This window comes from Carcharhinus amblyrhynchos, chromosome 14 (assembly GCF_965287045.1).
Source record: "Carcharhinus amblyrhynchos chromosome 14, sCarAmb.v2.hapA, whole genome shotgun sequence".
Classification (NCBI taxonomy): domain Eukaryota; kingdom Metazoa; phylum Chordata; class Chondrichthyes; order Carcharhiniformes; family Carcharhinidae; genus Carcharhinus; species Carcharhinus amblyrhynchos.
The window spans coordinates 59,405,061-59,419,860 of NC_137337.1; the positions used below are offsets into that span (position 1 = coordinate 59,405,061).

General features: G+C 43.8%; 1 protein-coding gene across 1 annotated transcript; it reads left to right on the forward strand.

The window, feature by feature from the left end:
- The first annotated feature begins 2,397 nt into the window (after nucleotides 1–2,397).
- Nucleotides 2,398–13,131, forward strand: LOC145352176 (EEF1A lysine methyltransferase 3-like). The gene is made up of 3 exons (XM_080201906.1): nucleotides 2,398–2,574; nucleotides 6,902–7,013; nucleotides 12,686–13,131. Exons 1-3 carry the CDS (start codon nucleotides 2,398–2,400, stop codon nucleotides 13,129–13,131), a joined length of 735 nt encoding a protein of 244 aa, XP_080058032.1.
- The last annotated feature ends 1,669 nt before the right edge of the window (nucleotides 13,132–14,800 follow it).

Genomic DNA, 14,800 nt, shown 5'->3' on the forward strand with positions numbered 1-14,800 from the left:
GTCCACAGAAACAACTGGACACATACCTTTGCCATCTGTCTAATTGTCCATGAATTTGTTGGAGTGAAAACGGTGCAGACTTTGTCCAGTCCCAAACTCAAATGGCGATCAAGTCCTAGGATTTATGTCCTAGGATCCATATTCTCAGCGCAGAGCTGTAGCATCATATTGTGATACCCAACCCCTACACATGGGAATGTGATTACTCTATACACACTCCTGCAGCTATCTCTGCATGATTTGTCCCATTGACTCCTAAAAGCCTTTCTACCATCTACAAGTCAGGAGTGTGATAGAATATGCCTCAGCTGCTGGGATGATCGTAGCTCCAACAACACTCGAGAAGTTCAATGCCATTTGGGACATAGCAGAACAATTGATTGCACCCCATCCACCGTCTTAAACATTCTTATACAGTGACAGAGTGTGTGCCATCATCAAGATGCACTTTCCCCAGCTTGAAGGTTCCTTTCAATGGCACCTGCCAAATCCACAGCCAAACCCACCGACAACATTGTCAGCAGCTGCACAAAAACACTCCACCTGCAACTTCCTCACTGCCCTGACTTGAAACTATATTATTGTTCTTCACCGTCACTCAAAATCCTGGAACTCCCTCCCTAACAGCACTGAGGGTGTACCTATACTCTGAAATTCAAGTAGGTGGCTCACCACCATCTTCTCAAATCCTGGTCTTGCCAGCAATGCTTGCACCCCATGAATGAATTATAGAAAAGCTGCTGCAGTTTGTCATCTGGCCAACCAGAATCCGGCAATGGTTGGCACCTTGCCAGAGTATGACCATTTAAAACGTGACTGGAGATTTTGTTTGCAACACTGGTGAGACCTTGTGAGTGTGTCATGAACTAATCTGTACTGAAAGGAGCTAAAGACCACTGCAGAATTTTTAAGTGAGTTTTCCATCATAAATCTCTTTGTACTTGACTTTGAATGACACAATTCTCTTTCTCAAGAAACTGTCTTTGTGAGAAGGATTGACAGACTTTGCTTTAGCAGCAGTTTGTGGCAGAGAGAGACAAATTCTAACAAGCCGAAATGTGAAAATGTTTCTAATTTGTGTTAATTATTTCATCTTTCTCTTAAGGCTGCACTTCTTCTTGTCTAACTGAGTGCTGAATTTACCTTAACATATTCCTTCATGATCTTGATGGTATCTGGTTGGCCACAGGTTAGTATTTCAGAAACATCCCACTTCAAGGCCTGCGCAGGCTGGCCATCCTGAGAACCAGCAGGAAACACGTCCCCACTAACTCCAACAGGCCTGCTGCCATTTCACACTCAATTGACCACCGACCTGTGGATGCAAGTCCTACCTTGGCGAGCAGTCGGTCTATCAGATTGACTGAGAATGCTACAGCCCCACCAAACACAGCACTGCAGTGGCTGGAACAGTCCCAGGACTGCACTTCAGGCAAATGGCCCTGGTGTTGGGAGGGAGAGGGATGTCCTGGGAGTGGGACTGGGGGGGTGGGGATGGGGGGAAAGCGAATCTTGCTATCAAGGGTTAAGTCAGAAGGGTGGGATCAGAACTCCCGAGTCCCTGAGGAGGGGGGCATCCAAAATCTGAACAAGTAATAATAATCTGTCCAGGATGGTGTGTGACTTGTGGCTGAAGATATTCCCATAAAATTTCTGATTTATATGGCACTGAATCAAATGATCAAATGTTTTATAAAACTCTTTCAAATCACATTGACCCATTTTGTTCCCATACTCTTTATCCACCTGTACAATCCAATGTTGAATATTAATCTAGTTGCTGCCTTCATCACCACAATTTCCTGCATAAATAGTCTTAAATGGTCTTAGTTCCAAATCACTTACATTAAATCTTGTATTTGTAGCTTCTTTGAACCATTCAACTATATTTCTGTGTTGATGGATTTCTTATCCCTGGGAACCGAATCATGAATATTATATATATATACAGAACATATAGAACATTACAGCGCAGTACAGGCCCTTCGGCCCTCGATGTTGCGCCGACCAGTGGAACCAATCTAATGACCCTGTAACCTAAACGTTTCCAATACTATCCTTCATCCTTACAAAAGGTTTCTTTCTCCACATGGTAAACTTTAAGATCTTAGTATTCTTTTGTAAAGTAGATTTGTCTATGAACCCACACAACTAATACTAATGGGAGTTCTAACCTGTTACGCTGGCACTTTTGACCCAGATTTTGTACACTCTTGCAAAGGTAAGTTAAATCTCTTGCCCAGGATGTAGATTTGAACAGTTTTACTTTTTATGTAAAAGGTGACGGAAAGACTGGACACGTGAATTGTCCAAATCTGATCATCGAGTCGGGAATTGTTTGGAGCTGGAGAGAATCCTTGGCGTTCGGAGAAATCCAGAGGGAAATCTGGGAGCAGGATGACAACCCAGCACAAAGAGCAATCCTGCGATCTTCTCCCCAAGAAAGATCCTGAGGATCTTGAAGAGTATTTACCTCTCATTATGGTGAAGCACGTACAATTCTGTGGCTATGACATAGAGATCAATCAGCACCTGAATTATAAAATGGGTGTCTCAGCTTTCATCTGGGAATCTGTAAGTCTAAAAAATTCTTAGGTTAACATATCTCAGGGAAACTGTTTGAAACCTCAAGTGTTTAGAACATAGAACACTACAGCATAAACAGGCCCTTCGGCCCACAATTTGCGCCGATCACATCTACACCTACCAGGCCATAGAACTATCTGTAACTCCCAATCCCATTAGATCCCATATACTCATCCAGAAGTCTTTTAAAAGACCCCAGCGAGTTTGCCTCTACCACCACCGACGGCAGCCGATTCCACTCACTCATAAGAACATAAGAAATAGGAGCAGGAGTAGGCCGACTAGCCCCTCGAGCCTGCCCCGCCATTCAATAAGATCATGGCTGATCTGACGTGGCTCAGTTCCACTTTCCCGCCCTCTCCCCATAACCCTTAATCCCCTCTCTTATCAAAAACCCATCAACCCGCGTCTTAAAAATATTTAGCGAGGCAGCCTCCACCACTTCAACGGGCAGAGAATTCCAGAGATTCACCACCCTTTGAGTGAAGAAGTTCCTCCTCAACTCCGTTCTAAACCGCCCCCCTTTTATCTTGAGGCTGTGCCCCCTAGTCCTACTGTCTTTTTTGAGCGGGAAGAGTCTCTCCACCTCTATCCTATCCATCCCATTCATCATCTTATACATCTCAATGAGATCTCCCCTCATTCTTCTAAACTCCAACGAGTACAAGCCTAGTTTATTCAGCCTCTCCTCATAGCTCAACCCCCTCAACTCCGGCATCAGCCTAGTAAACCTCCTCTGCACTCCCTCCAAGGCCAAAATATCTTTGCGCAGGTGCGGCGCCCAAAACTGCACACAGTACTCCAGCTGCGGCCTCACCAATGCCCTATACAGCTACAACAAGACCTCCCTACTTTTATATTCAATCCCCCTCGCTATCACCACCCTCTGAGTGAAAAATTTACCCCTAACATCTGCTCTGTACTTGCTTCCCAGCACCTTAAACCTGTGTCCTCTCGTAGCGACCATTTCAGCCCGGGGAAATAGCCTCTGAGAATCCACCCTATCTATTCCTCTCAACATTTTATAAACCTCTATCAGGTCGCCTCTCAACCTTCGTCTCTCCAGGGAGAAGAGTCCCAGCACCCTCAACCTATCTTCATAAGGCATGCCTCCCAATCCAGGCAACATCCTTGTAAATCTCCTCTGCACCCTCTCAATTTTGAGTTTACTCCACTCAATTATCTGAGATAAAATGCTGCCGCTTTCGGTAATAAAAGCAGAGACTGCTGAAAATACTCAGCAGACCAGGCAGCATCTTTGGAGAGCGAAACTGGCTAGGATTCTCCAATCCCATTTGCCCTGCTACCAGCGAGTGTGTGTGTGTGTGTGTGTGTGTGTGTGTGTGTGTGTAGCTTGAAAGGGAAAGTATGTGATAGCTTAGAAGGCAGGCTAGAACTCGCTGCCTGAAAGCATAGTGGAGGCAAAGACCCTGATAACACTTAGAAAGTATTTTGATGTGTACCTGCAGTACCAAGGCATACAAGGTTATGGGCCAAGTGCTGGGAAATACCATCAGAATAGGTAGATGGTTTGTCTTTGACCAGTGCAGTTGCGATGGGTCACAGAGCCTTTTTCTGATCTGTACACCTCCATGACTCTAATGGAACAAGTAAGGAAACAAAAGATAGGTCTACAGGAAATGTAAATGACATTGGCAGAAACACTACCTATAACAGCTGCCTGAAAATAACGTGAGCATTGGGTACAATATGAATTGTCAAAGCTGGAAAGCTCTCAATTGTCTAACCGCTTCTCCGCAAGTTTCATGAGGGGCCATAGTGGGAGCGGGGATCATAGTGGAAGTAGAGAATTAAAACTGCAAGCAACTAGAAGCTCAGGGATATGCTTGTGCTCTGCAAAAGACCAGCTTGGTTTCTCCATTGAAAAGCAGACTACACATGAGCAGATATTTTAGTCGATCATGAGATGTGGGCATTGTTGGCTGGGCCAGCATTTTTTGCCCATCCCTCATTGCCCTTGTACTGAGCTACGCCATTTCAGAACCAACCATGTTGCTTTGGATCTGCAGTCAAGTATAGGAAAGGCCAGGTAAGCTCACCAGATTTCCTTCCAGATAGGTTTTTTTTATGACAATAGTTTAAAATTTCACCATCTACCATGGCGGAATTTGAACCGGATTCCCCTAAGCATTAACCTGGATCTCTGGATTAGCCATCTAGTGGCAATACTGCTACGCCATTGCCTCCCCACATCTAAATGGACAGCAATACAAGTAAATCATTGCCTAAACAGAATGGAGTGCTTGGGAACTTGCACGATGAGGGACCGCTAAGGGTGACTGCGAAGTGAGCCAGGATATTGTGGAATGATTCAAAGGGAGGAGAGGGGTGAAGGTATATTTAGAAACGGCATCACACTGGACATGGTACAGAGGTCCCAGGATATTACTGCAGGAGTTCCTCAGGGTAGGCACAACCATGTTCAGCTGCTTCATCAATGACCTTCCTTCCATCACAAGATCAGAAGTGAGGATTTTTGCTGATGGTTGCATGTTGTTAATTCACGGCTCCTCAGATACTAAAACAATCCATGTGCAAATGTGGAAAAACATATAGCCAGATGGTGGTGGATGGGTTCTGATCAGGCCTCCATTCGAGGAAGAAATCTTGTGCTTTGTTTCAAGAGGTTCTACTCATTTACCCTAGTATGGCAATGTCTTGATTTCAGAGCTGTCACCCTTATTTTTCAATCCCTTTGTGGACTTGCCTCGCCCTACCTCTGTAATCTCACCAATCTGTAAACTTTCACACCACTAGCAAAATAGCTTGGCAGCAGGTTGACATCAGGCGCATCACACCCTTGCCAAAGGACTAGTAAAATTCCAGCCACTATGTTGGTGTCCTTGGATTTTCTAACCCATCTGCATGGCAACAGTTTCTCTCTACCTACTCTGTATGATTTTGAGCATCTCTAATAAATGTCCTTCCAACCATCTCATTTTTAAGGAGAATAACCCAGTTTTTCTAATAGCTGTATGTCCCTTATCCCTAGAATCATAGAATTATAGAATCCCTACGGTGCAGAAGAAGCCATTCAGCCCATTGAGTCTGCACTGACTCTCTGATAATGTAACCCTATCCCTGTACACATTTCCCACGGCTGATCCACTCAAGCTACACATCTTGGGACACTAAGGGACAATTTAGGCTGGCCAATCCATCTAACCTGAACATCTTTAGACTGTGGGAGGAAACTGAAGTACCTGGAGACACAGTACCTGAAGTACCTGAAGTCCATGCAGACACAGGGAGAATGTGGAAACTCCACACAGACAGACACCGAGGCCAGAATTGAACCCGGGTCTTTGGCGCAGTGAGGCAGCAGTGCAAGTAAATCATTTCTGCATTCCCTTTAAAGCCTTTACATCCTTCCTAAAAAATGTGGTGCCCAGAATTGGATGCAATAATCCAGTTAAGGCTAAACTTGTGTCTCATAAAGGCACATCATAACCTCCTTGCTTTTGCTGTGCCCTTATTAATAAAATCTAGGATCCCATAGGCCTTTATAACCACATTTTCAAAAATTTGTGCATGACAATCCTCAAGTATCTCTGTTCCTCCCGACTCTCCAAAGCCACGAGTCAGGGGTGTAATGGAATACTCTCCACTTGCCTGGATGAGTGCAGCTCCAAAACAAAAACCAGATCCAGCAATACCTCCATCCTTATTGAACTGGAAACATGCTGAGCAAGAAAATACTTGTGAACATACTTCAGAAAATCTTCCTCCTCTCTTCACACTTTTACTATCCCAGCCTATAAAGTTGCCCATTATCACAACACAATAGTTATGTACCTCTCTGCAGTTTCATTTCAAATTTACTCATCTGTATATTTGCCATTAGTAGATGGCCTGTAGAATACACTTAGTGAATAAAGGTACCTCTATTGTTCAACTCTAACCAAGTAGATTATGTCCACAACTTGTCTCCCTCATGTGCTTACCTAGCTTCCAAATACCTTAACTCCAAGACCTAGAGCCATACCTCAAGTGTGGGAAAGAGTGACAGGAGAGCAGATAATTAGAAATCTCTTTCAAAGAGCTGGCATTGATACAATGGGCTGAATGGTTTCCTTATATTCTTTGTGTTAGCTCTTCCATTATATGCTGCACTCGCCAAGAGGGTAAACATGATGTATTAACTGGGCCTCCAGTGAGAGGTGGGTGGAAGCGAATGAAGTGCTTCCCTTCTCTACAGTGGGTTGATATCACTTATTCTTGTTCAATGCTTTGTGACAACTAAATCTCTGAACTAATTCTGACTCAAAAGGTTGGTGTCTTTTTGTTTCCTCAGGGGGTCATGCTCTGCCAGTACTTAGAGCAGGAGAAGATGAATTTCACTGGGAAGAAAGTGATTGAGCTAGGATCAGGCACTGGGATGGTGGGGATTCTGGCAGTCTTGCTGGGTGAGTTCAAGCTCAATGTCAATCGCTTTGCTGATGGGGAAAAGGAAACTGGATAATAATGAGACAAGACACATGAATTACCATGCCAACCACAACTGGCAAATGAGATTGAAGACCTTTGGGTATTGCAAGGGTGAAGGCTTCCTCTGGATAGTTAAAGTTAATTTATTAGTCATCAGTAGGCCAACATTAACATTGCAATGAATTTACTGTGAAAATCCTCTCGTCGCCACACTCCGGTGACCGGGTACACTTAGGGAGAATTTACCATAGCCAATTCACCTAACCAGCACGTCTTTTAGACTGTGGGAGGGAACCAGAGGAAACCCATGCTGATACGGGGAGACTGTGCAGACTCCGCACAGCGACCCAAACAGTGACCCAGATCCCGGCATCTGTGAGACAGCATTGCTAACCACTGCGCCACCATACTGCTCCCAGATAGTTAGACTCTTGTCAGCAGCATCCAAGCCACTTGAGACAAGGAAGTCATGTGGAGAGCACCAAACTCCATGACCTTATCTCATCTCTCCTTCGGATCAGTTGCTGGTTCAGTATGAGTATTACAGCTCTAGAGGAATATAGGAAATGCAAAAGGGAACTTAAGAAAGCAATTAGAAGAGCAAAAAAGGGACATGAAAAAGGGCTTTGGACAAGATTAGGGAGAATTCTAAGGTATTCTATAAATACATTTAGAGGAAGAAGTTAATCAGGGAAACAGTAGGGCCCATTAGAGACCAAGGGGACAATCTGTGTGTAAAACATTGGAAGGGTGTTAAATGAATACTACTCATTGGTCTTCATTCATGAGAAGGAAGATATACGTACAGAATTCAGGAAAAGGGACTAATTTTGGGCAGTGCCAGGGGGCCCAGGCTGGCACAGTTAAGGTGTCAATGCCCAAGGGGCATGCCCCTCCATCCCAGGCCTCCTGGAGAGCCTTGAGGCCCTCCTTCACTCCAGCGGGGTCGGGCCACTAACTCCCCACAAGTGGGGAGCTAGCAGCCCAATGGGAGAAGCAGGATGGGAGAATCGCCCCCATAGTTTATTTGGATTTTAGCAAAGCCTTTGACAAGGTCCCACACAGGAGACTGATTGAGGAAGTGAAAGGTATAGAATTCCGGGAAATTTAACGAGATGGATCTGAAACTGGCTTGTAACCGGACACAAAGGGTGGTGGCGGAAGGCTGTTTGAGTGATTGGAGGCTAGTGTCCAGTGGTGTACCACAAGGACAATGGGCGGGGCACTGGCAGATGGTATTTAACTCAGATGAGCACGAGATGATGCTCTTTGGAAGAAGTAATACCACAATAGAATATTTAATGAATTGCAGGAGACTAGGAATAAATGGATCTTGGGGTACTTATTCACAAACCCCTGAAGGCAGCAGAGCAGGTGAATAGGGTAGTTAAGAAGGCATATGAGACACTTGCTTTTATCAGTCAGCGCATAGGGTATAAGGGCAAGGTGGTTATATTGGTGTTGTACAGAATGTTGGTTCGGCCACAACTGAAGTACTGTGTGAGGTCCTGCTGACCTCACTATAGGAAGGATGTGATTGTACGAGGGGGGTACAGAGGAGATTCCTTAGGATGTTGCCTGTGATGGAGCGTTTGAGCTGTAAGAAGAAACTGGATAGAGTTGGATTGTTTTCTTTAGAGTAGAGAAGGCTGAGGGGTGACATGATTGAGGTGTATAGGATTATGAGGGGTATGGACAGGGTGAATATGGAGTAAGAGTCCCCTTGGTTCAGGGGTTAGTCACGAGGGGGCATAGTTTTAGGGTGAGGGAGAGGAGACTCAGAGGGGATATGACGAGAAAGAAATTCACTCAGAGGATGGTGAGAATCTGCTTGGGAAGGTAGTGGAGGCTGGAAACCTTTTAAGCTTTAAAAAGTATTTGGATGAGAATTTGAAATATCATAACAAGTACTGGAAAATGGGCTGAGCGTGACTTTTGCGGGTTACTGTCGGTGCCTTTAATGCGCTGTACAGCTCTGAGTGGGAACTAGAGTTGCCAACTCTGATGTACGGTAATCCTGGAAGTTTTGTCACCAGTCCCTCAAATTGCCTGCCCCCACCTTCCCTCTGGAGTCAACGAGGTGCTTTTCAAGTGTTGTTGCTGTTGCAATGAGGGCGACATGGCAGCCAACTTACACACAGCAAAGTCCACAAACAACAATCTGATAATGATCAAATAATGGCTGAAGGACAGATGTTGGCCAGAATATTAGTGAGAAATCTCATGCTTTTCAAAAAATCTTTTACATTCACCTGTGAGGGCAGACCTGGTTTAACATATTTTGTGACGTCTACAGTGCTCAAGTTCCTGGAGCAAGGTTTTAACCCATGATTTTCTGACTCACTGGCTTCAGGTTGGTGTCCTTGTTTCTTGCTCAGGTATGTAAACATTAGATAATGGTGGAAATTGAAAGAAAACAGCGAGCAGGTCTCTGATTCGACCGGACCAGGCTTGTCCAACATTTTCCCTCAGTGAGCAATGTTTACATGTTCAAGGAGTGATGAGCAAATTTTGGAAGAATAAGGTTTGGTCCAGGCCCACCTCAATTCTAGTGACTGGACAGATACAGAATAAGGTACAGGTGCAAAAGGTTCATTTTATTCATTCATGAGATGTGGGCATCACCAACTATGCCAGCATTTATTGGTCATCCCTAATTGTGCATGAGAAGCTGGTGGTGAGCTGCCTTCTTGAATCACTACAGTCCATGTGGTGTAAGTAGATCCACAGTGCTGTTAGGGAGGAAGTTCCAGGATTTTGCCTCTCAGCACCAGGGGGCCGGGTTCGATTCCACTGTCTGTGTGGAGTTTGCACATTCTCCCCATGTCTGTGTGGGTTTCCAGTAGGTGGTCTGGTTTCCTCCCACATCCAAAGATGTGCAGGCTGTGTGGATTGAACATGCTAAGTTGCCCCATAATGTCAGGGGGAACTAGTTAGGGTAAGTGCATGGGGTAATGGGAAGAGGGCAGGGTGGAATTGTGGTCGTCTCCTTCTGCGCTATAGGAATTCTATAATTTTGACCAGTGACAGTGAAGGAACAGCAATATATTTTCAAGTCAGCATGGCGAGTGGCTTGGAGGCATTCTTTCAGGTAGTAGCTTTTCCATGTGTGTCTGCTGCCCTTGCCCTTCTAGATGCCAACAGTCATGAGTTTTGAAGGTTCTGTCTCAGGAGCCTTGTTGATGGTACATGCCATTGACCTATGCCTTGTAGATGATGAGCAGGGTTAGGGGAGTCAGGATGTTCGTTTCAATCACACGATTTCTCGCCTCTGACCTCCTCTTGCAGCCACAGTATTGTTATGGCTTTCTCAATTCGGTTTCTGGTCAACAGTGACCCCCAAGATGTTGATAGTGGGAAATCAGTGATGGTAATGCCATTGAATGTTAAAGAGCAATGGTTAGATTCTCTCTTGTTGAATATGGTCATTGCCTGCCACTTGTGTGGCGTGAATGTTACTTGTCACCCCAAATCTGGATATTGTCCAGATCTTCTTGCATTTGAACATGGACTGCTTCAGTATCTGAGGAGTTGTGAATGGTGCTGAACATTGTGCAATCATCAGCAAACAATTCACTTCCAACTTTATGATGGAAGGAAAGTTAGGTTGGGCTTAGGGTTCCAGGTAAAATAATCAAGGATTGGATAAGAGCCACAGGATGTTATTGGATTGTTTCTTAGATTAAAAAAGCATCTCAGCATCATTCAATAATAGAACCATTCCAAATATCTGATCAGTCTTCTATCATTAGTAAACTTCAGCTTGTCTAAAATTCTGCTGCCTCAATTGCATGAAGTCCTTGTCACCTCTCACCTTTGCACTTGCTCTATTGTGCACATTAGCACCCTGTCCAAGAATGTCTTGATCTAAAAATTCTCAATTTGTTCAACTCTAACCCATCTTTTTTCCACTCTAACCAAGTAGATTCTGTCAATGGCTAGTCAGTTTGCTGGCCTTATTCATATTAAAAAAATAAAAATGACAAATTTACAGAAAAGTCTAGTTCACATTTATATTTTCCTTCCTGTCTAAATCAAGACACTATGCTCTGTCTGACATAACTGGCTTTGCACTGGCTCCCGCAGTCGCTGTTGGTCTGGCCCACACTTCACTTCTCTGATCAGCTTTGGCCCAGAATGTTGTGGGTTCGAGTCCCACTCCAGAGACTTGAGCACAAATCCAGGTTAACATTCTAGTGCAGTATTGAGACAGTGCTACATAGCTGGGTGTGCCATAATTCAGTAAACTGTCTCATCTCTTCTCTTAGGTGGATGTAAACGATCCTGTGATATTAATTGAAAATTGCACTTCTCTCTATTATTTATACTTATCCCTCGTCCAACATTAATATCTGAACAATTATGGAAGTTTAATGTTCACAAATTGGATGTCCTGTTTCCTATCATAACACAGTCCAAAGAAAAATACTTAGAATGTTTTTGGGAGAATCGCCCCCTAAGTGCTGAATTGGCAGGAAAAATGATGTAAATCACAATTGTTTTTTCCAGTGGAAGTTCAAACTCGGGTCTCCCACACTTTGTGCAATGCAGAGATCACAATCATGAATATCATTAAAAGCTCAGGGAGTGCAGGGCCTATTCACCCAAGAATCTGACAGTTCCGGAAGCCTGTGTATATGCAGTGGCCCCAGACTGTCACACTGCAGTTTGCTGGCCAGCTCGATCATTGGCCAGCTCAAGACCCTCACAGTGCTGCCCCTTGCGACACCCCCCCAGCCTGATAGCAGCCCGCACAGGTCAGCTCCAAAACCCGCGCCCCCGCATCCCCCAGCACCACAACCTCCAACCCCACCCCTCTCCGTAACTCCAGTGACAATCTTCCCCCTCCCCCCAGCAGAGCAGCCCCTGCTCCCCCCAATCCCAACCACCCCGATTACTGACCTCCCTTCAGCCCCAACCAATCCTATCTGCAAAGTGGCAGCGGGATTCCCCAACCGATTGTCCCCTACCCCCCTCCCACATTAGGCCCTGTCCCCTTGGCATTGCCTAATGCCTCTAGGGCAGTGCTGGGGGCACAGGCTGGCACTGCCAAGGTGCCCATGCCCAGGGGCCACTATGCCCCACCCGACCTCCTGGAGGGCCCCAATTGCCCACCCTTCACTCCAGCAGGGTCTCCCACTAGTTCCCCGCAAGTGGGGAGCTACTCTAAACCCTGCCAGACTGAAATACTCCTGGTGGGGTGGGAGGTGCTATCGGGCCCAGAGAATTCAGTTCGGGGCCCCGATAATGACATTTAAAATAGATTAAAACCAGATTGAAATCACTTACCTTATCTTCCTGCTAGTTTCCAGCATAATCCCAACTGCGCCTGATCTCCAGCTGTGGGAGAGGAACATGCATGGAAACACATGTGCGATTCCCGCAAAATGGCCAACACGAGCATCTCCCAACCCCCAACACGAGAAAAAGCATGCGTGTCGGGATGGGAGAATCAGGTCCTTAATGTCTTGTAGAGTACTTAATGTCTTGTAAAGCACTTTGAAATGTTTTAAGGTTGTGAAAGGCTATATATAAATGCATTTATTGTCTTTTCTATTCTACTTCATCTCGGGTTATTGTAATTGTGAAGTGGGTTGTTGTGATGGGATAACTAGAAATGAGATGACTCGTTTTATTTCTTCTACTTCAGGTGGACAGGTAACTTTGACTGATGAGTCCCATGCTTTGATGCAAATTGAACACAACGTTTTTGTCAATGTCCCAGATTCCTGCAGACACTTCCCAAAAATCAGAACTCTTTCTTGGGGATTTGACCACGTAAGCTTTCCCAATGATTATGACATAATCCTGGCTTCAGATATTGTGTATTACCCATCAGATTACCCCTTATTGCTGCAGACACTGCAACATCTCTGCAACCCGAAAACGGTAATCTACATCGCGACAGAAATGAGGGGCTGCCACTTAACCCATAAATTCCACGAGGAGGTTATCCCACAGTATTTTAATTCTCACATTATTCAAAGAGAAGCGTATAATGATATCAATCTGTACAAACTGACATTGAAAAGCCCAAGTACTGGAGAGACGCAGCCAATGGAGAGCGCGACAGAGGGAAATCTACTGTCCAATTAATGCACATCACTGGACTCAGGGGAGATAATTAGTCTCAATAACTCATTAAAATATTTATACTATTTGAAGAATTATAAATCCAATATGTGAAATGAACTGATGGAGGATTTCCAAAATGATATAATTTTCTTTGGGCAGAAACGGGCCATCCAGTCCAAATGGCCTATATTGGTGTATGTGTTTCACATGAGTCTCCTCCCAGCCGACTTTATCTCACTCTGCAACTCTCCCTTATCAAGATTCCTCTTAAACATACATGTGGCATCCATCAACAACTTTAAGTTGAACTCAAGGGTAAAGAAGTTTCTCTTTAATTTATCAGATTGATTATTGACTAACGTACAATTTCAACACTAGTTTGGACTCCTCCACAAGAGCAGTAGCCCTTGCTATTATTTATAATACAGTAACTTCAGGCAAGTATTAAACACGCAGTTAATAGAGAATCCAAAGGTTAACATCTGAGTGGCGCCATTCCATCATTATTTTAATGAAATCTCATCTCATTGACTAGCTGGAAATACATTGAATGACATGAAGCTGTTGCATTGCTTGATTTAAACACATCTCAGGAAGTGAAGCTTAGACCATTCAAATCTAAGTACCCCTTTAGAAATGTGATGATAGTTAGTTACTTTCAGCCAACCTTTCTTTCTAGCACTGAAAATAAACTATTACAAAGGTGGACATTCAATGTTCCAGTTTAAATTGTTGGAGATTTTAAATGTTAATTTACATTTACTTGTACTTCTAGTTTTTTTTTCAATTTTTTTTCTCTTAATCCAACCTTTCATTCCCTCACCATTTTTCTCTTTCTGTCCATTTTAACAGTTAATTTATCCACTAATCCACCCTCCTTCTCTGTTAATTTCCTCACCCTACGCTCTGATTCTTTAAGGGGATACACAAAGTTGCTTCTCTGTTTACTCAGGTCCAGGATGCAATATTACCAGCTCACAATTTCTGCAACTTGTCACGCAAAAGATCTGAAAAGCCAAGTGTGCTGAGCTAAGTCTAACCAACCAGAGAGTGCAGATTTAAGATAATTAGCAAGAGTGGTGGTGAGGAGGCATTTTTATACTTATCAAGTTATGATTATCTGGAATCCATTACCTCATGGTGGAATAGTTACTGCCTAAAAGGAACTGGATAAATATTTCAAAAAGAAAGTTTGCAGGGTAATGGGTATAGCACAGGGGAATGGAACTAATTGGATAACTCTTTCAAAGAACTAGCATTAGCACAATTGCCAAATAGCCTTCTCCTATACTGTAAAATTCCATGATGGTTCAAAAAATAAACTAAACAAAAATTATATTTGCTTGAATAATTTAAATCTAGGTTGACTAACAAAAAAATTAAAAGAAATACATTTGATCACAAGAGAAATGTGTAGAATACATGTATTCTTAACTTATGGAAATAAATTGGATGTAATTTGCATTATTTTTAATGATCAATCATAAAATACAAGCATTTTAAGATCTTCATATTTGTTTCATGTGTCAGTTTCACTGGTGGTTGTACAGTTGACTGAGAAAGACAATTACATTTCTGCAGCACCTTTCAAGACATCCAAAAACATTTTAATGAAGAAACTTTTTGAAGTGTTGTAATGTAAATGTGGCAATGACTTGATACACAATTGGCGGTGAGATAATGGGGGCAC

Bases quoted from the DNA above. Each gene is read 5' to 3' on its own strand.
- LOC145352176 (XM_080201906.1), top strand. From the start codon at position 2,398: ATGACAACCCAGCACAAAGAGCAATCCTGCGATCTTCTCCCCAAGAAA. The intron at 2,575-6,901 runs GTAAGTCTAAAA...TTGTTTCCTCAG, and splicing joins CAGCTTTCATCTGGGAATCT to GGGGTCATGCTCTGCCAGTA. The intron at 7,014-12,685 runs GTGAGTTCAAGC...CTTCTACTTCAG, and splicing joins GATTCTGGCAGTCTTGCTGG to GTGGACAGGTAACTTTGACT.